Here is a 25,691-nt window from a genome sequence, read left to right as displayed (position 1 = left end):
CTCATCTGCCTGTGAACGCAAAGCTGAAAGGAGTGCCGGGCCAGTGTGGCTCTTTGCTTCCAGGCACAACAGACGCAGCACGGCATGGCAACGTCTCACCTGGCATGTGGAATAGGTTCTGGGGAGCTTGGGCGGTGCAGTGGAAGAGACGCTAGCAGCGGAAAAGGAGGAGGCAGCTGAGGAGGAGAGGGAGGAGGATGGAGTAGGAGGAGGAGAAGAAGAGTCAGGCCTGCATGCAATCCGTGGCGGTAAAACCAAATCTACACGGGTGCCACGGGTTACATGCTTGACGGCCGTCAGAAGGTTCACCCAGTGGGCAGTAAAACTGATATACCTTCCCTGCCCGTGTTTGCTAGACCACGTGTCTGTGGTCAGATGTATCTTGGCACCGACACTGTGTGCCAGAGATACATTCACTTGCCGCTGAACATGGCCATATAGCTCTGGGATGCCCTTCTCTGAGAAATACTTCCTTCCTGGGACCTTCCATTGTGGTGTTCCAATGGCCACAAATTTGCGAAAGGCCTCCGAGTCCACCAGTTTATATGGCAGTAGTTGGCGGGCTATGAGTTCTGACAAGCCAGCCGCCAACCGTTGGGCAAGAGGGTTATCCGGCGTCATCATTTTTTTACGCTCAAACATTAGGCCCACGGAAGCCTGCCTTTTTGCAGAAAAATGTGAGCTTGGCGTGATGGAAGGTGGAGTGGAGGACAATTGTGAGGAGAGAGGAGAAGGAGAAGTAGAAGACGAGGCTGGACGGTGAGAGCCTGCAGTGTGGCTTTGTGTGTTCCGTTGCTCCCACTGGGCTCGGTGATGGCTGCTCATGTGCCTTCTTAAGGCGGTCGTCCCTAGGTGAGTATTGGGCTTACCGCGACTAACGCGTTGACTGCAAAGATTGCAGATGGCAACGCTATTGTCAGCAGCGGACACGTTAAAAAAAGCCCACACTGCGGAGCCATGTGCCGGTGTCCTGGGAGCGCCAGATGTGACCGTACATGGTCGATGACTCGCTCCTGATACATTTGCAGTCTGCTTTGTCCCTGCTGTGCAATGTAAGTCATTGCTGCTTCTCCTCCCTATCTGCTGGTCCATATCTCCCTCTGAACTCCCCTCCTCTTCCTCTCTTGTGGGCACCCACGTGACATCACTAGACACGTCATCATCAACGTCACCTTCCCCACCGCTATAAGTAGAGTAGGCAGCAACACCGGGGACCAACCTCCTCCTTGGGCTGATCTGGGTACTGGCGTCAGACTGCTGAGTAGCGCTTGTTGCTACCTCCTCTTCCTGATCCAATACCAAGAGTGGCTGCGCATCAGAAATGTCCTCTTGATATGGATCGGAAAATAATTCCAGTGACTCAAGCGGAAGGTATGTGGTGGTGGTGGTGGTGGTCGTGTTGTTGGTGGTAGTGTCTTTGGGGGTGCACATAGCAGAGAGTGAAGAAGAGGGTGCAGATCGAGAGGATGAGGAGGGTGCAGAAGAGTAAGGCTGAGCGAGCCACTCAACCAAGTCTGGTGCATCCTTTAAAGTAATTGAACGCACCTTCTGCAACTTCCCACTTTGGCTCAAGCCTGTTGCTCCTGCCCTACCCCTACCACCCCTGCGGAAGGGCCTGCCTCTTCCTCTGCATGTCATTTTTTAAATGACCCTGTGACAAAACTCTTAGTCCCTATACCGCTGAAGGACTGCTGCAGTATAGGTGAGCGGTCAGCAGTGGTGCACGTCAACCCTATCTATTGTGGACCTATAGCGGTCCTTACAGAACAGCAGACTGTACCGCACTCAAGCCTATGTACCGTAGCACCCTATACCAAGTTACCAGTCCTTATAAGAACTTTTGTGGACCAAGCAGGTTGTGTATTAGTGTTTAGCAGACTGTACGTCAGTCCCTATACCGCTGAAGGACTGCTGCAGTATAGGGCAGCGGTCAGCAGTGGTGCACGTCAACCCTATCTATTGTGGACCGATAGCGGTCCTTACAGAACAGCAGACTGTACCGCACTCAAGCCTATGTACCGTAGCACCCTATACCAAGTTACCAGTCCTTATAAGAACTTTTGTGGACCAAGCAGGTTGTGTGTTAGTGTTTAGCAGACTGTGCGTCAGTCCCTATACCGCTGAAGGACTGCTGCAGTATAGGGCAGCGGTCAGCAGTAGTGCACGGCAACCCTATGTATTGTGGACCGATAGCGGTCCTTACAGAACAGCAGACTGTAACGCACTCAGGCCTATGTACCGTAGCACCCTATACCAAGTTACCAGTCCTTATAAGAACTTTTGTGGACCAAGCAGGTTGTGTGTTAGTGATTAGCAGACTGTACGTCAGTCCCTATACCAATGAAGGACTGCTGCAGTATAGGGCAGCGGTCAGCAGTAGTGCACGGCAACCCTATGTATTGTGGACCGATAGCGGTCCTTACAGAACAGCAGACTGTAACGCACTCAGGCCTATGTACCGTAGCACCCTATACCAAGTTACCAGTCCTTATAAAAACTTTTGTGGACCAAGCAGGTTGTGTGTTAGTGTTTAGCAGACTGTGCGTCAGTCCCTATACCGCTGAAGGACTGCTGCAGTATAGGGCAGCGGTCAGCAGTGGTGCACGTCAACCCTATCTATTGTGGACCGATAGCGGTCCTTACAGAACAGCAGACTGTACCGCACTCAAGCCTATGTACCGTAGCACCCTATACCAAGTTACCAGTCCTTATAAGAACTTTTGTGGAACAAGCAGGTTGTGTGTTAGTGATTAGCAGACTGTACGTCAGTCCCTATACCAATGAAGGACTGCTGCAGTATAGGGCAGCGGTCAGCAGTAGTGCACGGCAACCCTATGTATTGTGGACCGATAGCGGTCCTTACAGAACAGCAGACTGTACTGCACTCAGGCCTATGTACCGTAGCACCCTATACCAAGTTACCAGTCCTTATAAAAACTTTTGTGGACCAAGCAGGTTGTGTGTTAGTGTTTAGCAGACTGTGCGTCAGTCCCTATACCGCTGAAGGACTGCTGCAGTATAGGGCAGCGGTCAGCAGTAGTGCACGGCAACCCTATGTATTGTGGACCGATAGCGGTCCTTACAGAACAGCAGACTGTACTGCACTCAGGCCTATGTACCGTAGCACCCTATACCAAGTTACCAGTCCTTATAAGAACTTTTGTGGACCAAGCAGGTTGTGTGTTAGTGATTAGCAGACTGTACGTCAGTCCCTATACCAATGAAGGACTGCTGCAGTATAGGGCAGCGGTCAGCAGTAGTGCACGGCAACCCTATGTATTGTGGACCGATAGCGGTCCTTACAGAACAGCAGACTGTAACGCACTCAGGCCTATGTACCGTAGCACCCTATACCAAGTTACCAGTCCTTATAAGAACTTTTGTGGAACAAGCAGGTTGTGTGTTAGTGATTAGCAGACTGTACGTCAGTCCCTATACCAATGAAGGACTGCTGCAGTATAGGGCAGCGGTCAGCAGTAGTGCACGGCAACCCTATGTATTGTGGACCGATAGCGGTCCTTACAGAACAGCAGACTGTAACGCACTCAGGCCTATGTACCGTAGCACCCTATACCAAGTTACCAGTCCTTATAAGAACTTTTGTGGACCAAGCAGGTTGTGTGTTAGTGATTAGCAGACTGTACGTCAGTCCCTATACCAATGAAGGACTGCTGCAGTATAGGGCAGCGGTCAGCAGTAGTGCACGGCAACCCTATGTATTGTGGACCGATAGCGGTCCTTACAGAACAGCAGACTGTACTGCACTCAGGCCTATGTACCGTAGCACCCTATACCAAGTTACCAGTCCTTATAAAAACTTTTGTGGACCAAGCAGGTTGTGTGTTAGTGTTTAGCAGACTGTGCGTCAGTCCCTATACCGCTGAAGGACTGCTGCAGTATAGGGCAGCGGTCAGCAGTAGTGCACGGCAACCCTATGTATTGTGGACCGATAGCGGTCCTTACAGAACAGCAGACTGTAACGCACTCAGGCCTATGTACCGTAGCACCCTATACCAAGTTACCAGTCCTTATAAGAACTTTTGTGGACCAAGCAGGTTGTGTGTTAGTGATTAGCAGACTGTACGTCAGTCCCTATACCAATGAAGGACTGCTGCAGTATAGGGCAGCGGTCAGCAGTAGTGCACGGCAACCCTATGTATTGTGGACCGATAGCGGTCCTTACAGAACAGCAGACTGTACCGCACCCAAGCCTATGTACCGTAGCACCCTAGACAGACCAAGTTACCAGTCCTGATAAAGAGCTTTGTGGAACAAGTGAGTTGTGAATGATTAGCAGACTGCAGCAGAAGGGCAGCAGTCAAGTATAATATTCTTTCTATATTTGGAAGAAAGAATATTATACGTGTACAAGCCTATTACCGTACCACTGATACCAGTCCTGAAAAGAACCTTTGTGGAACTAATAGTAACAGCAAGTCTTTAAAATTATCCTCACTGCCTGACACACTGCTTCCTGCCTGTCCCTATACAAATTGGCAAAAAAGAGTAGGCTGGAACGATTAGCTGGAACAGCTCTTTTGTGGACCTGATAGTAACAGCTAATGATGATGATGATGATGATGATGAAGAAAGACTAATCTGGCTGAGCTGTCCCTAAAATAGCAGCATACAGCGCTCTGTCCCTTTATCTAAACTGACAAAAGAAACTCAGGCTGCTGACCTAACACCTATACCAGTCCTGAAAAGAACTTTTGTGTACCAAATAGCTAGCGTTTTCTCTGTCCCTACTCCACACAGGATCCTTTCCCTACAGTGACAGAAGAAAGAATGTAAAATGGCCACCGGATCGGGTGTATTTATAGGTTAGGGGGAATGTCCAAGTGTCCATGAGCTGTCATGTCTCAATTGGTTGTCCTGTAACACATGATAAACGTGTCACGAAAGGTTAAAGTTCTTGTATACATTAAACACGTAAGTCCGCCGGGGCGAACGACGGAAAAAGGCGTTCGAACCCGCGGACGGCGAAAGTCGGAAATTCGCCGCGAAACGACCGCCGGGCGAACCGTTCGGCCATCACTAAATACTGCACTCAGTTTGGCGCCCTTCTGTTCCTCCTTCACCCCACGCTATGGCTGGGGAGAGGCTTGCAACGAATACTCTGTTAGGAATTATATTATTCTCATTGAATACAGCTTAACCAATCATTGGACTCTCTGCCTCTAATTACATTCTAGGGGAAGCTTACTCTGTTATCTTAACGTGGGGCTGTTTACTTGTGTGGAATTTGAATCGCAAAATACTACCAGGTATTCCTCCCTGCATGGAATCTGTTGCCTAGTCATGTAACAGTTGTACATTCTCTGTACCCCCCTTTGTTAAAGTTAATAAAAAAGGAAAATGGATTATATACTTATGTATGTGCATTACATATAAAAAACAGCATTAGACACCAGTGACATTGTCATATATTGCCATGCTAAGCCTTGTTGATACATTTTGTGGTATAGCCGCTTTATCAGGGCAGGGTGAGTATTTATTGTCAAAAATGGTCTTTCAGTCAAAGTGCAAGGTTACCATTGGGGACCTTTAAATGTGCTAATATGTACGCTATGTCATTTTACCTAATGACAACAAATGTTATTACAAGAATCTTGTCAACTGGCAAACTCTGTGGGTGGTGTATCTACTTCAATGCAATTATGAATCAGTGTACGTAGAAAAAAACTAAACACACATTATGGCAGAAAATCTATGATCGTTTTTATGATGTTTCTAACAGTAATTTTTAAAGTCCTGTCTCAAGACACTTTGCCTCATTTTATAGCTATCAACTACAGGGCCTGTCATTTCTAGCATTGGATCAGATCTATCTCCACCCTTGGTGGGTAACCTGAACAAGCAAATTGTACACATTGAGCCTAGACAGAGGAGGTGAAAAACTATCATTAAGCCTGGACTCCATCAAGTTTTCCTCTGTTTCATTAATGAAATGTTATTTACTTTACAGATTTGTCAATTCAGCTAAGTATGTAGTTTCTCTGGTTTTTACAGGTGTGTTGCTTTGATATTGCTGACAGGTGGTGTAGGATGTATTGGTATTTATTGCCACCATTCCCCCTTTGAAGTTGGCTTCTAGAGTCTTCCTTGTGAGTTTTTTGTCCATTTGTGTTTTTTTGCATGGCCTCCACGTGTCCCCGGTTTTTGGCAGTGCTTCTTGGCACTCTCTGCGCTGACCTTGGGCCATTCTATGCCAGCACGCAATATAGGATCCACTGTTGTGGGGGAAATGCGTGGTGGCGCTTTGATGTCCTCATGCTTGCACATGCATGGACTTGGTTTCCTGCATGAGTGTGTCAGGCTTAAACACATACAGGCGGTCCCAGGGTTACAAACAAGATAGGGTCTGTAGGTTTATTCTTAAGTTGATTCTGTTTGTAAGTCGGAACAGGTAAATTTTTTTAAGTGTAGCTGCAGCCCAAAAATTTTTTTTATTTTTTTGGATAGCATAAGGAAGGGTTAACACCCCTGTAATGTTTGTTTTGCTGTCTGTGTCCCTGTTCAGAAGATTTCACCTCACTTTCTGTCCCAATAACAATTGGACTTTGAAAATTTTGAGTTGTTGTGGAAACAAAGATTGGCGATAAAGCATCAGTGGAGGTACCTTTTTCCCATAATAACTTACAGGAATGAATTTCCCTTCCTAGGGGTAGATTTCCTCTCACTTCCTGTTGTCTCCCTCTGTTTGTAAGTAGGAGTCGCTTGTAAGTTGGTTGTTTGTAACTAGGGGACCGCCTGTATTGCTTTGATGTCCTCATGCTTGCACGTGCATGGGTGTGACAGGGTTTGTGACGTTGTTACACTTGGAAGTGAGGAGCACTGGGTCTAGGCCCCACCTGCTGGAAGCCCAGCAGCAAGACGGGAACTATAAAGGATATAAAAGTTGGAAATGGCAGGTTGCTCTTCCCTTACTCACCGCTGTTTGGGCATGTTATTGGGGACATTTGGTTTTGACCGAACACTGATCTGGTGCATCCACATTTCATCTTTGTGGTATGTAAATTGTCTCCTCCATCTTAATGTGATCTTTATATCCACTAGAATTACGCTGCTTGATTGCAGGTACTCTGGAAGGTCTCCCTTCTTTTTCTTTTGTCCAACCTATGTTAGGCTGACCATACATGGAGCAAATTTTTTTCCTGCAACCTAGATTCCAACTGTGTATGGCCAGCTTTAGTGAGGGGGCTCTTTATTTTCCACCTGATAGTGCCCTGATGGCAAACAGCCAGATAGAGATGCCTCAGTGATTTCACTAAAATGTAAAATACGTATTGATATGTAAATAATTTGGATAATTAAAACATTTAGATATATAATATCAGCTACCAATTGTGCAAGTTCTCCCACCTACAAAGATGAGAGAGGCCTGTAATTGTCATCATAGGTATACCTCAACTATGAGAGACAAAATGTGGAAAAAAATCACATTGACTGATTTTTGAAAGAATTTATTTGCAAATTATGGTGGAAAATAAGTATTGTCAATATCAAAAGTTAATCTCAATACCTTGTTTTATATCCTTTGGCAATGACAGAGATGAAACGTTTAATGCTGCGTACACACAATCAAACTATCCGGGGGAAAAGTCTGCCGGACAATCTGCCCATGTGTGGGCTCCGGCGGACTAATTTTCCCCAAAAGTCCAGCGGACTTAGAAAGTAGTTTTGACTCCGGCTCTAAGTGTGCTAGTCCGCCGTACTTTTGAAATGAATGGACTTTCCCGCACACGGAGGAAAGCCCATTCATTTTGAATGCGGCTCCAGGTAACTAGCACGGTAACTAGCGAAGGAAGTCAATGTCGCTGCCTACGGCTACATCCTCTGGGACTGTGACAACATAAAGGGCGGGGACATCACCCGGCGATGTCCCTATATAAGTCGCCGCACACCGCGTCCCTGTCATTGCGGCCAGAGAGAGCGACGAGTCCACATCTTAAGGAAGAAGAAGAAGAAGAACACGAAGAACAAGAAGAGAGGGCGGCGATAGAAGACCGGGCCGCCGCTTGTAAAAGAGCTGGAAGAAGGCAAGAAGAACCGAAGAAGGGGACAAAACCCCCAAAGTCGGAAGAAGACCCCCGGGCGGCGACAAAGAAGAAAGCCGGGCTCCTCCGCTAGTAAAAGGGCTATCAGAAGATAGCGGAGGAGTCCGGCGAGAAGACCTCCCAAGAGGGAAGAAGACCCCCGGAGCTGTGCAATAAATTATTTTTAACCCTTGTGTGTTGTGTTTTATTTACATTTTTTTCACAGGTGAATGGGTAGATTGTACCCCATACTCATTCACATAGGGTGGGGGGCCGGTATCTGGGGGCCCCTTATTAAAGGGGGCTCCTAGATTCCAATAAGCCCCCCGCCCGCAGACCCCAACAACCAACGGCCAGGGTTGTTGGGAAGAGGCCCTTGTCCTCATCAACATGGGGACAAGGTGCTTTGGGGTAGGGGGGGCCACGCCGTAGGCGGCGACATTGACTTCCTTTGCTAGTCCCGGTTACCTGGAGCCGCGTTCAAAATGAACTGACTTTCTTCCGTGTGTGGGCAGGTCCGTTCATTTCAAAAGTATGGCGGACTCCCGCCATAGTCCGGAAAGTCCGGTCGTGTGTGGGCAGGTTCGCTCGTTCGGAAAGTCCGGCGGACGTAGCCCTTGTACACACAGTCAGAGAATCCGTCGGAATGTGTCCTATCGGACCGTGTCGTCGGATAATCTGACTGTATGTGGTATGCATCGGACTGATTCCGTCGGAATATCCATCAGACCCAATTTTCCAACATGTTGGAAATATTTCCCGACCAACTGGTTCGATCGGACATACTCCGATCATGTGTAGAGAATTTTGATCGGACCAAGTGCCACGCATGCTCAGATCAAATTCCTACATCAAAGCTATTGGCTACTAGCCTGAACGTATTCCCATCGTAACGAAATTACGTCATCACGTTCTGAATGATCGGATTTTTCAACAACTTAGTCCGACCGTGTGTATGCAACAGTTTCGGACAAGATCCGACGGACAAAATGTGACGGATTTGGTTGTCGAAATCTCTGACCATGTGTACAGGGGCTTAGTCTGATCGTGTGTACGCCACATAAGTCTTTACAAGGTTATTACACACTGTTGCTGGTGTGTTGGCCCATTCCTCCATGCAGATCTCCTCTAGAGCAGTGATTTTTTGGGGCTGTCACTGGGCAACACAGACTTTCAAATCCCTCCAAAGGTTTTCTATGGGGTTGAGATCTGGAGACTGGCTAGGCCACTCCAGGACCTTGAAATGCTTCTTACGAAGCCACTCCTTCGTTGCTCGGGCGGTGTGTTTCATCTTCAATGCCCTTTCTGATGGGAGGAGGTTTGCACTCAAAATCTCACGATACATGGCTCCATTCATTCTTTCATGTACACAGATCACTCGTCCTGTTCCCTTTGCAGAGAAATAGCCCCAAAGCATGATGTTGCCACCCCCATGCTTCTCAGTAGGTATGGTGTTCTTTGGTTGCAACTCAGCATTCTCTCTCCTCCAAACACGACGAGTTGTGTTTCTAGCGAACAGTTCTACTTTGGTTTCATCTGACCATATGACATTCTCCCAATCCTCTTCTGGATCATCCAAATGCTCTCTAGCAAACCTCAGATGGCCCGGACATGTACTGGCTTAAGCAGGGGGACACGTCTGGCACTGCAGGATCTGAGTCCATGGCAGCTAGTGTGTTACTAATGGTAGCCTTTGTTACGTTGGTCCCGTTGGTCCCAGCTCTCTGCAGGTCATTTACTAGGTCCCCCGTGTGGTTCTGGGATTTCTGCTCACCGTTCTTGTGATCATTTTGACCCCACGGGTGAGATCTTGCGTGGAGCCCCAGATCAAGGGAGATTATCAGTGGTCTTGTATGTCTTCCAATTTCTAATTATTGCTCCCACTGTTGATTTATTCACACCAAGCTGCTTGCCTATTACAGATTCAGTCTTCCCAGCCTTGTGCAGGTCTACAATTTTGTTTCTGGTGTCCTTCGACAGCTCTTTGGTCTCAACCATAGTGGAGTTTGGAGTGTGACTGTTTGAGGTTGTGGACAGATGTCTTTTATAGCGATAACAAGTTCAAACAGGTGCCATTAATACAGGTAATGAGTGGAGGACAGAGGAGCCTCTTAAAGAAGTTTGTTTGTAGGTGACCAAATACTTATTTTCCATCATAATTTGCAAATTATTTTCCACATTTTGTCTCTCATAATTTAGGTTTACCTATGATTACAATTAGAGGCCTCTCTCATCATTTTAAGTGGGAGAACTTGCACAATTGGTGGCAGGCTAAATACTTTTTTGCCCCACTGTAAATATAAATATATATATATATATATATATATATATATATATATATATATATATATATATATATATATATATATATATATAGCGCCGGTACCCCCAATGCGCTATATGTTTAAATTTAGTTTTTGCCCAAAACTGTAATGAGTTTTGGGACTAATTGTGCTTTGGCATCAGTTTGGCTGGGCTGTATAGAAGTTCTGCCTGGCCATAGGTGGGGTTATACACCTGTTGGACACCTATAGAAGGCAGTCTGGTTGGACGCATTGGGTACCAATCTCTATCTCAGAACCAATCAGTGGGCACGTTTGTCTAACTACGTAATCCGGGAAGGGGTACTTAAGGTGCCGAAGTCACGCGGTTTGGGGTTTACGGTGCAAAAGTTGTTGCTGATTCTGTGGTCCTGGTCCTTCTGACCAGCCCCCAGGGGCCCTCATGGCCTGGGGTGCGGATCCATCCCTTTCCGAGCCTCGGAACTGGCTAGTTTGAGGCACAGTAACTGAAAGGAGAATTCTAAGGTGTTCCGGTGCCGTCCCGGGTTTTGGAAAGGCCCATCAACTCTACACGCGACCAGAGGAGGACTCTTCAGTGAGAGAGCCAGGCACAAGGCTGGCTGCTCGGTAAGAGCCTGGAAGCTGAACTGCTATGGACATTGATTGCATCCACAATTCTTACAGTATCGCCAGACTGGCTGAAAGATTCTGGTACAGTAAGAAAAGTTCCTAATTCTACCCTTCCAGTTGTAACCAAGTTTCCAACCAAGTCTGTGTGAGAGACTTTGAATGCTAGAATTACCTGTTGGCTGGCTGCTAAACCCAAACTGAGGGATTTATCCAACAGTTAAAGAGTCCAGTTGTGAGCGGCTGTTCCCTGGATTGTGTACATAGAGAGAGACTTTTATTGAAGTCAGCAGTTCCAAGCACCTGAGCTAAACTCTACCCTGATACCCTCTATTTCCAACTTAGAGACTGAGTTTGTTCAACCTTTTTATGCAAAATAAAAATTCTAACAAGGAATTCAAGTGTCAGTCTCTACAGTTGCTAGGTCATCAACCCTGGGAACCCCTAGACAAGGACAACGAGTACGAGCTGGAGGAGGTAATCGGTAAGCCCAGGAAAATTCAGCAGCTCCTGCGGGGGTTAGTGCTATATATATATATATATATATATATATATATATATATATATATATATATTCATGTTTTGTTTTTTTATTATGAACACATAAATGCTAAGGATTTTTAATATTTGTACAAAATAAACAATTTTGCTGTGGTCTCTCTAATGTTGCTTGAAAAATTCCCTATTCCCTATCAATTTTCATAAGCTACATAAAAACATGTCTTTCACCCATGAATTATTACTGATCTTTTTTTAACTAACTAAAGCAATAGCAAAATATGTAATTTTTTTTATACTTTGGAAAATAAGTGCACATTTACAAAATATCAGAATGCTGAGAGGTATGCATTCACAAGTACATACATGGTACACATATAAACATTATTAGCCAGCAATGTTAATACAATTTAAAAAAAAACTTTCTTAGTGTTTTAGTTCATTGCAGAAACCATTAAAACCCAGTAATCAAAAGTCTGTTTATGCTAATGATTTCACAGTGCAAATTATAACAACTCAATAGCATGTGTCTTGCTTTACGAAATTGCAAACACATTGCCCAGATGCAGTTTTGACATGTTTAACCACAGTTTGTGTCTCCTGTGGAGAAGCATTAGCTAGTGAGCTGGAGTGTGGAAGGGGGAAACAGTTGAGTTATTTTTGCAAATATTCTCTTATTGCTGAATCTCTCTGTAGCTAAACTGACAGAGCTAATGTTTGATGTCAGGCACAGGCATAGAATCTGATGAGAGGGATTTAGAGGCAACTGGGAATATACGCAAAGCCTTTAGTGTGCAAGGCAGATGTCTTTCAGAGGACCTTGCTTTAATGTCATGGACATCAGAGACTTTTGATATGGACACATTGCTATTACACAACGAATATGCTATTACTCTTATAAAATGTGATACAGAACTTAGCATAGTCCATCAGTAGTGAAGGATTATTTTTGTGATTAATTTGCTTTTTATTTTTTTTCACCTTTTTCCTGTGTGGGTAAGCAGCTACAGAGTTAAATAAGAAATAGCTATTTCCCTAAATCATAACCTTCGCTGTTGTTTTTCTTTACATTTTGTGAGGCTGATTTACTAAATGGAATAAACAAGAGGTTTGATAAACTACAAGCCTAGGGTTTGGATTTTGTGTGTATGCAAATGTGTGAGAATGTTCACATGCACAATTGCAATCCAAGAACATATCCACATAATGGTACATTGATGTACTGACGTTTTCTTGGCATATCATGTGACACAACCCCAACTCCAGACCAGCTGCTCTCTCCCCTCTTCTTTACCATGTACTGTATCTCCTCCCCAGTGTCAGTGACAGTTTCACTATTGCAGTCAGTCCTGACTGAATAAGCCCTAGTGGCGGCTGTTGAGAGTGGGTGGAATAAAAATGACTATAAATTTAGGGCAGTCAGACATATATTTGTACAGTTGGCATTTATGCTAAGTGTTGAGTGTGCATATTGAACAGTACAATTTTGTGCAATGCGTGTACAGTATATGTTTGCAACTCATGCATCTGACGTTTCTATCACTTGAATTTATAATTCCGGTACAAATTGTATAATCTGGCTAATAATTAGCACATGCCTATGCAGCTTTAGACAACTGTTGCTAATATGAATCACAGTATCACATGTTAGTAAGTTTTGACAAGTAGTAGTGCCCTTTTATCTTCTTACATTTAAAGGGGTTGTAAAGGTAAATGTTTTTTCACCTTAATGCATTCTATGCATTAAGGTGAAAAAACATCTGACAGTGCCGGCGCCCCCAGCCCCCCCCCGTTTTACTTACCTGACCCCTCGAAAATCCCGTGCTCACCCCCGCCGTCCTCTTTGCTGCTCAGCCTGGCCGTTGATTGGCTGGAGTGGATGGATTGAAAGCAGCGCAGCCATTGGCTCGTGCTGCTGTCAATCACATCCAGTGATGCAGCACGCCGGGGGGCGGGGCCGCGTGATACAGCGAGTGGCTATAGCCACAGGCTGTATCTCGGGAGTGCGTCCGCAGGTGCTTCTCACCATGAGAGGGAGCTCGCATGAACATGAGAAGTACCTGCGGGAGGAAGCAGAGACAGCCGCTGAGGGACCCCAGAAGACCAGGTTCGGGGCCACTCTGTGCAAAACGAGCTGCACAGTGGAGGTAAGTATAACATGTTTGTTATTTTTAAAAAATAAAACATTTTACTTTACAATCCCTTTAATATTAGAGCTAAACTGGGACAAGAGATTACTGACTACCCTTGATGAAGAAGCTTACTTTCTCTGTAATATTTAGGGCTGCATTGGCCCATGAATGTCACCAGTCCTTTCCTATCCCAAACCTCCAAATAGTTTGTTACCTCCAATTGGTCTTATTGCTTTTAAGAGCTCACTGTTACTTTCCATCACCACCATTATAACTTCTCTGTTTAACACATGTATGGAAGATATTATAATCTATCAATAGAGAAAAAAAGGAGAACCTCTTATGCTCAGACCTAACTAAGCAGCACTCAATCCCCAATATACCAGAACAAAACAGGAAGACAATTTGCCCATGGGACTTTGCAGAGTGGTGCTAAGTGAAAAAATACATGATGTATAAAGAGTACAACATTTATTTCAATTTACATAAAAAACACACATATACATTTCCACAATGAATTAGATAAGAATAAAAATACAGTTTCACAAATGTACATTATAAGTGCCAACGTAGTTGGTAAATCATTATCTATTTGCAGAAACTGTAATCTCTATGCATTTCGCAGGGCAAAACCCACTTCATCAGGAGACAGCCAAAGTTGGTTTTTGTGTACATCTGTGGAAAGACAATGTCATACAAAGTAAAATAAGCAGACAATTAAATATATTTATGGTAAATGTGCAGTGCTTTAAATCCCAAAAGGACAATTCGGGAACAAATGTTCAATAGTAGTTCAATCTGCGATAGACAGGGCATAGGGAGACCCGTCACCAGCACCCGATAATATAGCCGCTTACCCCAAGTGGTAGACCCTCATCGCAAAGGTCGCATCAGCTTATGTAAAGCAAACTTAGGTAAGAAGGAAGCCCATCAATCTTTATACACTTAGTGGCAGCAGACCGCATAGTGGATGCAGCAAACCTGGATGTGACTCTCTTTGTTCAAAAATTATTCATTGTATGGAATATATTGGTCTTCTTGGTGTACTCATGACTATCCTCATGCAACTTACCATTGATTTTCCAATAAATTTAAATGTTTTACACCTGCCTGCTTCATTTAAAGTTCCAACCCCCAGTCATCCTGATTGCTTTGTTCAAAAATTACCCTCCAGCAGTAATCATCAAATATGTGTCATCCCATGCAGACAAAAGGAGATAAACTTAATTGCACAGTACATCATAACAGTATTTATTCAGATAAAAACGATTGAAATTGCACTCACATTGCTCACAAACAAAAGCAAGCTCTGTTTGTATGTATGCAGCCTTTCCCCACCTCCTCCTGGCAACGGGACGCTACTGCATGCTGGGACACGGCGGCCATATTTCCTGTGGGGAAAGGCTGTATACATACAAACAGAGCTTGCTTTTGTTTGTCAGCAATGTGAGTGCAATCTCAATCATTTTTATCTGAATAAATACTGTTATGATGTACTGCGCAATGAGGTTTTACTCCTTTTGTCTGCATGGGATGACATACTGTATATTTGATAATTACCGCTGGAGGGTAATATTTGAGCAAGGAGACTCACATCCAGGTTTGCTACATCCACTATGCGATCTGCTGCCACTAAGTGTATGAAGATTAATGGGCTTCCTTCTTACCTGAGTTCACATTACATAGGCTAATGTGACCTTTGTGATGAGGGTCCACCACGTGGGGTAAGCGTCTGTATTGTCGGTTGCTGGTGATGAGTCTCCCTATTCCCTGTCTTTCGCAGATTGAACTACTATTGAACTTTTGTGCCTGGATTGTCCTTTTGGGATTTAGAAGTGCTGCACAGTTACCATATATATCTTATTATTGACTCTTATTATTGAGGTAAAAAAAGCAACAGTGATCAAAAACTAAAAATTAAACAAATTGGGCATTTGATGGCATGCCTGGAAGGATATTGTATTATAAGTGCTCTATATCCAAAATGGATGTGAACTAACATGACTATGACTAAAATCAGGCAATAGACAGACACAAAAAGTATAAAATGCCTGAAGGAGTATGGACCTAAACTATCAGGTATAAAGGGTAAATATCAAAGTAACATGCGTTTCCACTCTATTGGATAAAAGTGAGTAGATTTGGAAGATCATACTGTCTATTATGGATTAGAAAGACCCAATATAATCTATTAGTACATAAAGAAGTGAAACAGAGAGTAGAGTTCACAAAAGATTAGAGTTTACATTCTACCTCCATATACAGTGATGTCTTGCCCGTTGAGAATTCGCCATATCTATCTTATTCACCCAGGCTCCGGATACAGACATTTATCCTGCCCAGAACCTTACAGAACATTATGACATCTCCAAAATGAGTGCCTAAAACTAATTTCAAGCTGGAAAGTTTCCAGCATGAAATACAAGACCATTTCAGGTCAACACCATTGGCCGGGTCTGAAGAAAATAGCTAAAATAGTCACACATGACAACTTAGGGAAGAATCTGGAAGCTTTTGCCACCTGTTAAGTGAGCCTCATCACAAAAAAACTTTAAAGGGAAGTTTGCTGTATTTTAACTGAGGTTAAAACTGACTTTCAGATGTTGAGGATCAAAGTGTCTGAAACTGTGACCTGTATCAGCCAGTTGGAGGACTAATTTGCCACTTTGAACGCTAAAGCAATATTACACTGCATCTGAGCACCACAAACCAAATACCAATTTTTAATAGATTTTTAATATTCAAAATAAACACATCTAACCATCCATGTCTCCATACTTTATTTTGCTGAAAAATCACTTTGAAAAACACCCCCTAGCACTTCTGGCTATGACTATCTTGAGTAAGGACAGATGATTCAGCTAGCATTTACTTCTTGGAATCCATCTGCCCTTGGCTCAACCATGCAGGCACGAGGGTGTGCTTAGCTGAGAAAACCCCTCCTCCCCTCCTGACGACTCCTGGGACATATTATGACATGATTTCATCATTATCATCATCATCCTAGGTATGGGAACCAGGAAGTAACTGAAAAAATGTAAAACATTTTTTAAACAAGTAAATATAATAAACTTTCCTATGTGTTTACTAATGCTTGTGATATAATGATTTAAAAAAATCAGTGGCTCCAGAACACAGACTTAGCCTTGCAAAATTGTTCAGAGGATCAAGCAAATGATCTGCATAGATCCAACATTAGGATGGTAGAACTGCTAGACTGGAGTAGCTGATAATAACGTTTTTCGTGCTGTATGCAATTTCCAAAAGCCCTTTTTGTTGAAAGGGTACAAAGCATCTCCCTTAAAGTGGTTGTAAACCCTCATATATACTCAGTGAAGTGCACAGCCTCAGATGATACACAGAGATGAACAAATCCTCCTACATAGGTTTTACTTGTTTATCTGCAGTCTTCTCTTCCCTACACCCCTTCAAAAGGGTAAAAACATGTTCAAATTTTTCTGCATCTGACAGGAGCAAAGAGGAGGCGGTGGAGAGGCTGCAGTTACAGTGTGTGAGAGCTGATTGGAGGAAAGGAACACACCCCACTTCACTTCACACAGCATAACTGTGTTCTGAATAGACAAGCTACGTGCAAAACTCCCTTCCCGACACAAATTTTATCTCATGCGTCAGGAAAACTTCTCAGAAGTGGTCCATGCTGATAACAGAGGAAGAATGCACCAGAGAGAAACGACACTTAGAGCTTTGGAGAGAGATAAGTAAACACTACCAATATACAATATCTCACAAAAGTGAGTACACCCCTCACATTTTTGTAAATATTTTATTATATCTTTTCATGTGATAACACTGAAGAAATGACACTTTGCTACAGTGTAAAGTAATGAGTGTAAAGCTTGTATAACAGTGTAAATTTGCTGTCCCCTCAAAATAACTCAACACACAGCCATTAATGTCTAAACTGCTGGCAACAAAAGTGAGTACACTTGAAAATGTCCAAATTGGGCCCAAAGTGTCAATATTTTGTGTGGCCACCATTATTTTCCGGCACTGCCTTAACCCTCTTGGGCACGGAGTTCACCAGAGCTTCACAGATTGCCTCTGGCGTCCTCTTCCACTCCTCCATGACGACATCATGAAGCTGGTGCATCATATTTAGAAGAGACTTCCTTCTGGGATGACAGCCATGCAGACTGATTTGATGCAGTGTGCGGCCTATGGTCTGAGCACTGACAGGCTGACCCCCCACCCCTTCAACCTCTGCAGCAATGCTGGCAGCACGCATACGTCTATTTCCCAAAGACAACCTCTGGATATTACTCTGAGCACATGCACTCAACTTCCTTGGTCGACCACGGCGAGGCCTGTTCTGAGTGGAACCTGTCCTGTTAAACCACTGTATGGTCTTGGCCACTGTGCTGCAGTTCAGTTTCAGGGTCTTGGCAATCTTATTATAGCCTAGGCCATCTTTATATAGAGCAACAATTCTTTTTTTCAGATCCTCAGAAAGTTCTTTGCCATGAGGTGCCATGTTGAACTTCCAGTGACCAGTATGGGAGAGTGATAAAACCAATTTAAACATACCTGCTCCCCAGTCACACCTGAGACCTTGTAACACTAACGATTCACATGACATTGGGAAGGGAAAATGGCTAATTGGGCCCAATTTGGACATTTTCACTTAGGGGTGTTCTCACTTTTGTTGCCAGCGGTTTAAACATGAATGGCTGTATGTTGAGTTATTTTGAGGGGACAGCAAATTTATACTGTTATACAAGCTGTGCACTCACTACTTTACATTGTAGCAAATGTAGTACTTTTGTAATTTCTTCAGTGTTGTCACATGAGAAGATATAATAAAATATTTACAGAAATGTGAGGGGTGTACTCACTTTTGTGAGATACTGTATGTGATTTGCTCTGATTCCAAGACTGAGGTTTACAACCACTTTAAATCTCCACTTTCTTTTCACCTGGATTTCATGCTAGAAGTTCAACATCAACACAATCAATGTACAGAAAATACCAAATATATATTCATCAATTATCAAATAAGTACCCTTGGGCTCGGTTCACACAGGGGGCGACGCGCCACGACCTGACAAGTCGCCCCCGTTCTGTACTACGGAACCGTTCTAAGAGGAGCGACTCGAGTCTTGGGGTGTTAAGTTAAAACATCACTCCAACTTGCAAAAACAAATTGCATAGTTTTTTCATCCCTTCAGGAATTCATCAAAATATTCTATTAATACATATTCATACAACGATTTAGGCAGATCAAAGATCCTGGGGACCTTGTAGCAGATACACATATTTATTGCTTCCCTTACTGCCAGCAATACCAAGATTATTATCTTATAACAAGCTGTGTTCTGCATTTCCTCAAAGATTTCAAGAATATCTTTATCAAATGTCAATTGACACATTTATCCAAACTGAATCTGCTTTATATTACAAGGTTATTCCAAAATCTTCTATCAATTGTAAAGCATATGCACTGTGACAAAACCTATTCTAAATTTCTCTGTCTGCACAATGAGTGAACATAAAAAAAGTTTTAAAATGCTCAAAAACACGCACACATGCATTGCTCAAATACGCACATTGCTACATAACCACCAGTGTAAAATGAGCCTTATACAGCTAACCAAAGAGTGATACTCATATTGCAAGAAATACCACATGAACAAACTACAGCAATATTACAGTCACAGCAAACAGCTGAAGAATTGACCAATACTTTACCTGAAACACTGTATTTTTGGTGTGCTTTCCCTGCTGAAATAATTGGGGTTAACTTACTAAAGGCAAATCCACTGTGAACTTCTAGTGCACTGCAAGTGGACTTAGAGTTACAGTCGCTGTAGATATGAGGGGAAGATCTGAAATGAGGGGAAGCTCTGCTGATTTCTATCATCCAATCATGTGCAAGCAAAAATGCTGTTTTTATTGTCCTTGCATGTCCCCTTCAGATCTACAGCAACTGCACTTTTAGGCTGGGTTCACACCGCTGCGGCAGCGAGAACCGGATGTGATTCGCACCGCACTGCAGTGCAAATCACATCCGATCTCTGTGCGATGCGAGTTCAGCCATACAGATAGTATGGCTGAATTCTCATCGCACCCGCCGCAAACTCGCACGGGACCCTTTTTTTGGTCCGCAGCAGAATCGGATCGCATGGGTGTTCACACAATGCGATCCGATTCCTGTCCGAGTTTGCAGATCGCACTGCGATATGCAAACTGATCTGGGGGTGTCATTAACATTTCACTGACACTCCCAGCAGTCCGCATAGGGCAGTGTCAACTGCCGGCGGGAGGCATGCGATGCGGGAAAACGCTGCGGATTTGCGGCGTTCCCGCATCGCTCCAGTGTGAACCCAGCCTTAAGTACATTTGCAATGCACTTCCAAGTTCACTTGAAGTGTACTTGTAGTGCACAGTGGAATTGCCTTTAGTAAATAACCCCCATTGTGTGGTATAACAGTGCCACAAAAGGTAGAAAAATAAAGAGAATAAAAACATTGCTTTTTCTTTCACCAGCTGCCATTCTGGATGATCCCATGGAATGCAGTAGAGGAGAGAGACTTTCCATTACATTGGCCAAGGACAGAATAAATAGAAACCCTGAGAGACAAGGAAAATCCAAGCTTGAGGTTGACATCTTTGAGCTTTTGAGAGACAGCGAGTATGAAACGGCAGAAACAAGTACGTATTTTTTTTCTAATACTACAAAATACAGATATGCTACAGACTCAAGATGGTGTGATTGTATCTGTTACGAAACTTCCTCTAGTATTACCAGTAGGGATGGGCCCAAATAGCGAATATTATGAGGCATTTGTGGCAAAATCGAGCGCCACGGAATGCCCCATAATGCACTGCAAGATCGCAATGCATTGACGTCTGATGATTGGCCAAAGCATGCACCTAACCTGCATGCTTTGGCCAATCACAGCACACTCTGCTGTGAGAGCCATGATTGGCCAAAGGTAGGGTGCCTTTAGCCAATCATTTGTCAGGGGGCTATGTACACCATATAAGGCTGCTTACACGGCGGCTGTATATAGTGTTACAATTAAGAGAACATTGGCTAGAGGCAGGTTAGTGGTGTGCAGGCAGTTTAATATATATATATATATATATATATATATATATATATATATATATATATATATATATATATATATATATATATATATACACACACACAGTGTAGTGTAGACTATATATACAGTGCAGGCAGTCTATTAATATATACCTTATTTATCGGCGTATAACACGCACCCTAATTTTAAGAGGGAAGTTTCAGGAAAAAAAGTTTCCACAGCCCCCTGCACAGTACACTGCCCCCTTCCCCTGCACAGTACACAGCCCCCCATGCACTCCAAGGAAACCCCCAGTCTCCTGGGACAGCACTGCCAGCATACTCTAAAGTTAAGAAAAAATCACTGCTCCTGCCGTGTCACTCTCATTTTAAATCAAAGCCTCTAAATACCTCATTAGTGCCGTTCTTTCATGGAGCCGGTCACGTGACTGCTCTCCTCTGATTTTCATGGACAGTCACATGACTGCTCTCCTCCTCCAATCTAAAGCTACACTCGGAGAAGGAGGGGGAGCAGTAGGGAGAACTTCGCTGGGCTCCAATGAGCTATTTAGAAGCTTCCATTTACAATGACTCAGTGACACAGAAGAAGTAGTGTATGAGAAGGGGCTGGCAAGTGATTTTTTCTTAACTTCAGACTATACTGGTAGTGCTATTCCAAGGCCAGGAGGCGGGGCGGCAGGTTTGACATCAATATCGGCGTATTAAACACGCAGGCACTGTTTACTCTCTATTTTCAGGGGGGAAAAGTGCGTGGTATACACTCACTGGTATATGGTACATACAGTGTAGAATATATATATATATATATATATATATATATATATATATATATATACACACTCTGCATATTCAGTGTAGACTATATATATAGTGCAGGCATTCTAATATATATATATATATATATATATATTACACTGAATGCAGAGTATATATAAATATATATATACACACCCAGTGCAGGCAGTCCAGTATGTATATATATATATATATATATATATATATATTATACAGTTGTGCTCATAAGTTTACATACCCTGGCAGAATTTATAATTTCTTGGCCATTTTTCACAGAATATGAATGATAACACAAAAACTTTTCTTTCACTCATGGTTAGTGTTTGGCTGAAGCCATTTATTATCAATCAACTGTTTTTACTCTTTTTAAATCATAATGACAACAGAAACTAGCCAAATTACCCTGATCAAAAGTTTACATACCCCAGTTCTTAATACTGTGTATTACCCACTTTAACATCAATGACAGCTTAAAGACTTTTGTAGTATTTGTGGATGAGGCTCCTTATCTTATCAGATGGTAAAGCTGCCCATTCCTCTTGGAAAAAAGCCTCCAAGTTCCTGTAAATTCTTTTGCCGTCTTGCATGAACTGCACGTTTGAGATCTCCCCAGAGTGGCCCAATGATATTGTGGTAAGAAGACTGAGATGGCCACTCCAGATCCTTCACTTTATTCTGCTGTAGCCAATGACAGATCGCCTTGGCCTGGTGTGCTGTATCATTGACATGTTTTAATGTCCAATTACGTCCCATGCGCAGCAAGCGCACAAGCACAAGCAAACAGATCACAGGTGAGGATGGTTACCTTTAATAGCCCTTCAAACCCCTTTGTGTCAACTTGTGTGCATGTTATCAGGCCAAAATCACCAGGGTATGTAAACTTTTGATCAGAGTCATTTGGGTAGTTTCTGTTGTCATGATTTAAAAAGAGTAAACACAGTTGATGAATATATATATATATATATATATATATATATATATATATATACACAATGCAGTCAGTGTTCAGTATATAATACAGTGTATTGAAGTGGTTAAGGGGAACCCATTGAAAGAATTATTTAAAAAATGTCATGCCCCCCCCCCGCCCGCCAGTCCATACCAGGCTTTTTGGGTCTCTTATAGATTTTAAGGGGAACTCCATGCCAAAATTTTAAAAAAAACAGCGTAGCCCCCCCCCCCCCCCCAAATCCATACCAGACTCTTATCCGAGCAAGCAGCATGGCAGGCCATGAAATTGGGTACATTGTACTCCTACACTTGTAACAAAAAAAGTGACAATTCCTTTGTTAAAGAAGAAAAAAAAGTGTCCCATAATGTCCATCCATCATGCCGCCCTACGGACCCAAAAAATAGAAAAATAGAACAAAATTGTTTACTCGATGGGAGTCATCCCGCCGACTGCTGTCTCTTGGCTGTGACAGCTGTTATATAGGCAAGGGCGATGTAACAGTCATGTGCAGTCAGAGGAGGGCGGGGTGATCCGGTTACGTCAGCGGGTGGCCCCATCCTTGCCTATATAAAAGCTGTCACAGCAAAAAGACAGCAGTCGTTGGGAGGCCTCCCATGAAGGCGGAGTATCTTCGTTTTTTTCAATTGTTTTGGTCCGTCGGGTGGCGATCTTTTCTTTCTTTCTTTTAATAAAGAAATTGTCAAAAACTGTCTATGTGGTTTTTACTTTTTGACCCTTTTTTTGGTGAATGAGTAGGGATACAATGTACCTGATACCCATTCACATGGGGGAGGGGGTGGGATCTGGGGGTCCACTTGTTAAAGGGGGCTTCCAGATTCCGATAAGCCCCCACTCGCAGGCCCAGGGTTGTGGGGACGAGGCCCTTATCCCCATCAACATGAGGACAAGGGGCTTTGGAGGGAAACCCAAAGCACCTTCCCAATGTTGCAGGCAAGCGGCCTGGTATGGTTCAGGAGGGGGAGGGGGGCTCGCTTGCCCCCCCCCATCCTGGCCTGTCAAACTGCTTGCTCGGATAAGGGTCTGGTATGGATTTCGGGGGGGGCCCCACTCTGTTTTTAAAAAAAATGTGGCGTGGAGTTCCCCGTAAAATCCTTACCCAGACCCAAAGGGGTCTGGGTAAGGGGGGGATGCTGTTTTTCTCTTAGATTTTTTATCTATAGTGCCATGAGCTGGCAATACATTACAGCCATGAGCAATTTTAGAATACATTTTTTCCTTTAGAAATGTCATGTTGCTGCGGCACTGTAAAACATATCACACGGATGTGCTACTTTACAGGCAGAATAAGGGGAGCCCCCCCCCCGGCACAATATTTAAAGGAATATTTCATTTTTATTTAGAATATACCGTATTTGCCGGCGTATAAGGCGACTGGGCGTATAAGACGACCCCCTATTTTTCAAGTGAAAACATAGGTTTTGGACAATACTCGCGATATAAGACTACCCCCCTTCTGAGGCAACACCATTTAAAAAAAACATTAGAACCATTAAAAAACACAAAGCAAGAATGCCAACTACTCATCCGCCATGCTGTGATATGTCATAAAGTAAATCAAACAATAATAACACAAACGGAGATCTATTGATTGCCACAACTCTGGAAAGTAGATTTTTTCACTAACCAAACCTATACCACTTTTGGGTTACATTCTATGGAAATTGTCCACCAAAATGCATTTAATAACCCCCCGTCATATGTCCCAGATTTACCTGTCTCTCTTGGGTGCCTGGGACCTCAAAGGCAAATAGCAGGATGTATAGTAGTAGATCAGTGAATGGATTTACCCAGGGAAGTATGGTGAGCAGTGTATTATTTTAATGAATACAATGCCTGCTTGGATTGGCAGAGGCTGTAGCATCATCAGCCCTTGCCTCTCTCTCTCTCTCTCTCTCTCTCTCTCTCAAGGCTGTAGCATCTCTCTCAAAGCCAATCCAAGCAGCCTACTCTATGTAGCCTGCTCGGATTGGCAGAGGTTGTTACTCCAATCCAAGCAGGCGCTGTATTCATTAATAGAATACATCCCTCGCTGGGATTGGCTCAACTGCATATACTGTTTGTAGCTGAAGCCACATACAGTATTAGCAGACATTTGGGGGCTGACATCCATCGGGCAGAATTGTATACCTGTATACCCGGCGTATAAGACGACCCCCGATTTTTGGGCATTTTTTTTAAGTGTAAAAGGTAGTCTTATACGCCAGAAAATACAGTATATATATATATATATATATATATATATATATATATATATATATATTATCATGCACCTCATCTTGCTAAGAAGAATTATAGATATGGTGGAATGGGATTATAACGATGCTACTGACAAATGGTTCATAACAAGTTAAATAAAAATATTTCTTTATTAGAGACCTTAAGTGCACAGCTTAATAGCCACTGCACACGAAAAAGGAAAAGTAAGGTCGCCCCTAATCTCCAGCCCTGGATTTAATAAGAGCTCAATCATTGTGGTGGTCCCACACTATCCCCTGAGGAAGCCATTACTGGCAAAACATGTTGGGATTTAACCTCCATCTGTGACCACCTTTTCTTTTCCTTTGTGGGCTACCAGCAACCCAATATATGTATCGTGTATATGCTCTACTATTGATTTTAATAATTTCAGTACCCATTGTTTATCTTTCTCCTTACCCTTTTGTACTAATAAAGAAATTATATTTTTATTTAACTTGTTATGAACCATTTGTCAGTAGCACCATTATAATCTTGTTCTTCCATAATTACATTTTTATTGTTTAACTTTAAGCATTTTTAAAATCACTAATCCTGAAAAAACTGTGGTTTTAGATACTTTTTTTGCATTGATACATGTCCCTTGGGCAGTACCCCGGGTCCCCATACACTTTTTAACGCAATAACTTTCATATAAGCCTTTAAAATGAGCACTTCTGATTTCCCATGTTCATGTTCCATAGACTTTAATAGGGTTCACATGTTCGCACAAATTTTTTGCCTGTTTGCATGTTATGGTGCGAACCGAACTGGGGCCCTTCCCTAATTACCAGTGTAAGACCCCTTTCACAGTGAGGCGCTTTGCTGGCACTATAGCATTAAAAATAGCACCTGCAAAGTGCCCTGAAACAGCAGCTCCATTCACCCCAGTGTGAAAGACCTGGACCGGTGTGCTGCCAGGGCATCAGAAAAAGTCCTGCCAGCAGCTTCTCTGGAGCTCATTAGGAGCGGTGAACTCACCGCTCCTAAAGCGCCCCTACCCATTGAAAACACGTTTGCAGACGGATTTAACGCCTTTTT

At 43.3% G+C, this 25,691-nt stretch overlaps 1 protein-coding gene across 2 annotated transcripts in view; it reads left to right on the top strand.

Moving 5' to 3' along the window:
* GRIK4 (glutamate ionotropic receptor kainate type subunit 4) overlaps positions 1 to 25,691 on the top strand; it is a 799,826-nt gene that overhangs the window by 408,734 nt on the left and 365,401 nt on the right. For both annotated transcript variants that reach the window (XR_013263204.1, XM_077457367.1), the window contains exon 3: positions 20,083 to 20,247. Coding sequence is in view for 1 of the 2 variants with exons in the window: in XM_077457367.1 (XP_077313493.1) it covers positions 20,083 to 20,247 (165 nt within the window). In the remaining variant the exon portion in view is untranslated. The remainder of the gene's footprint in view (positions 1 to 20,082; positions 20,248 to 25,691) is intronic.

This window comes from Lithobates pipiens, unplaced genomic scaffold, assembly GCF_037356315.1.
Source record: "Lithobates pipiens isolate NorthernLeopardFrog02 unplaced genomic scaffold, aLitPip1_a1.2 Scaffold_27, whole genome shotgun sequence".
Lineage (NCBI taxonomy): Eukaryota > Metazoa > Chordata > Amphibia > Anura > Ranidae > Lithobates > Lithobates pipiens.
This window is presented reverse-complemented; position numbering and strand designations above follow the sequence as displayed.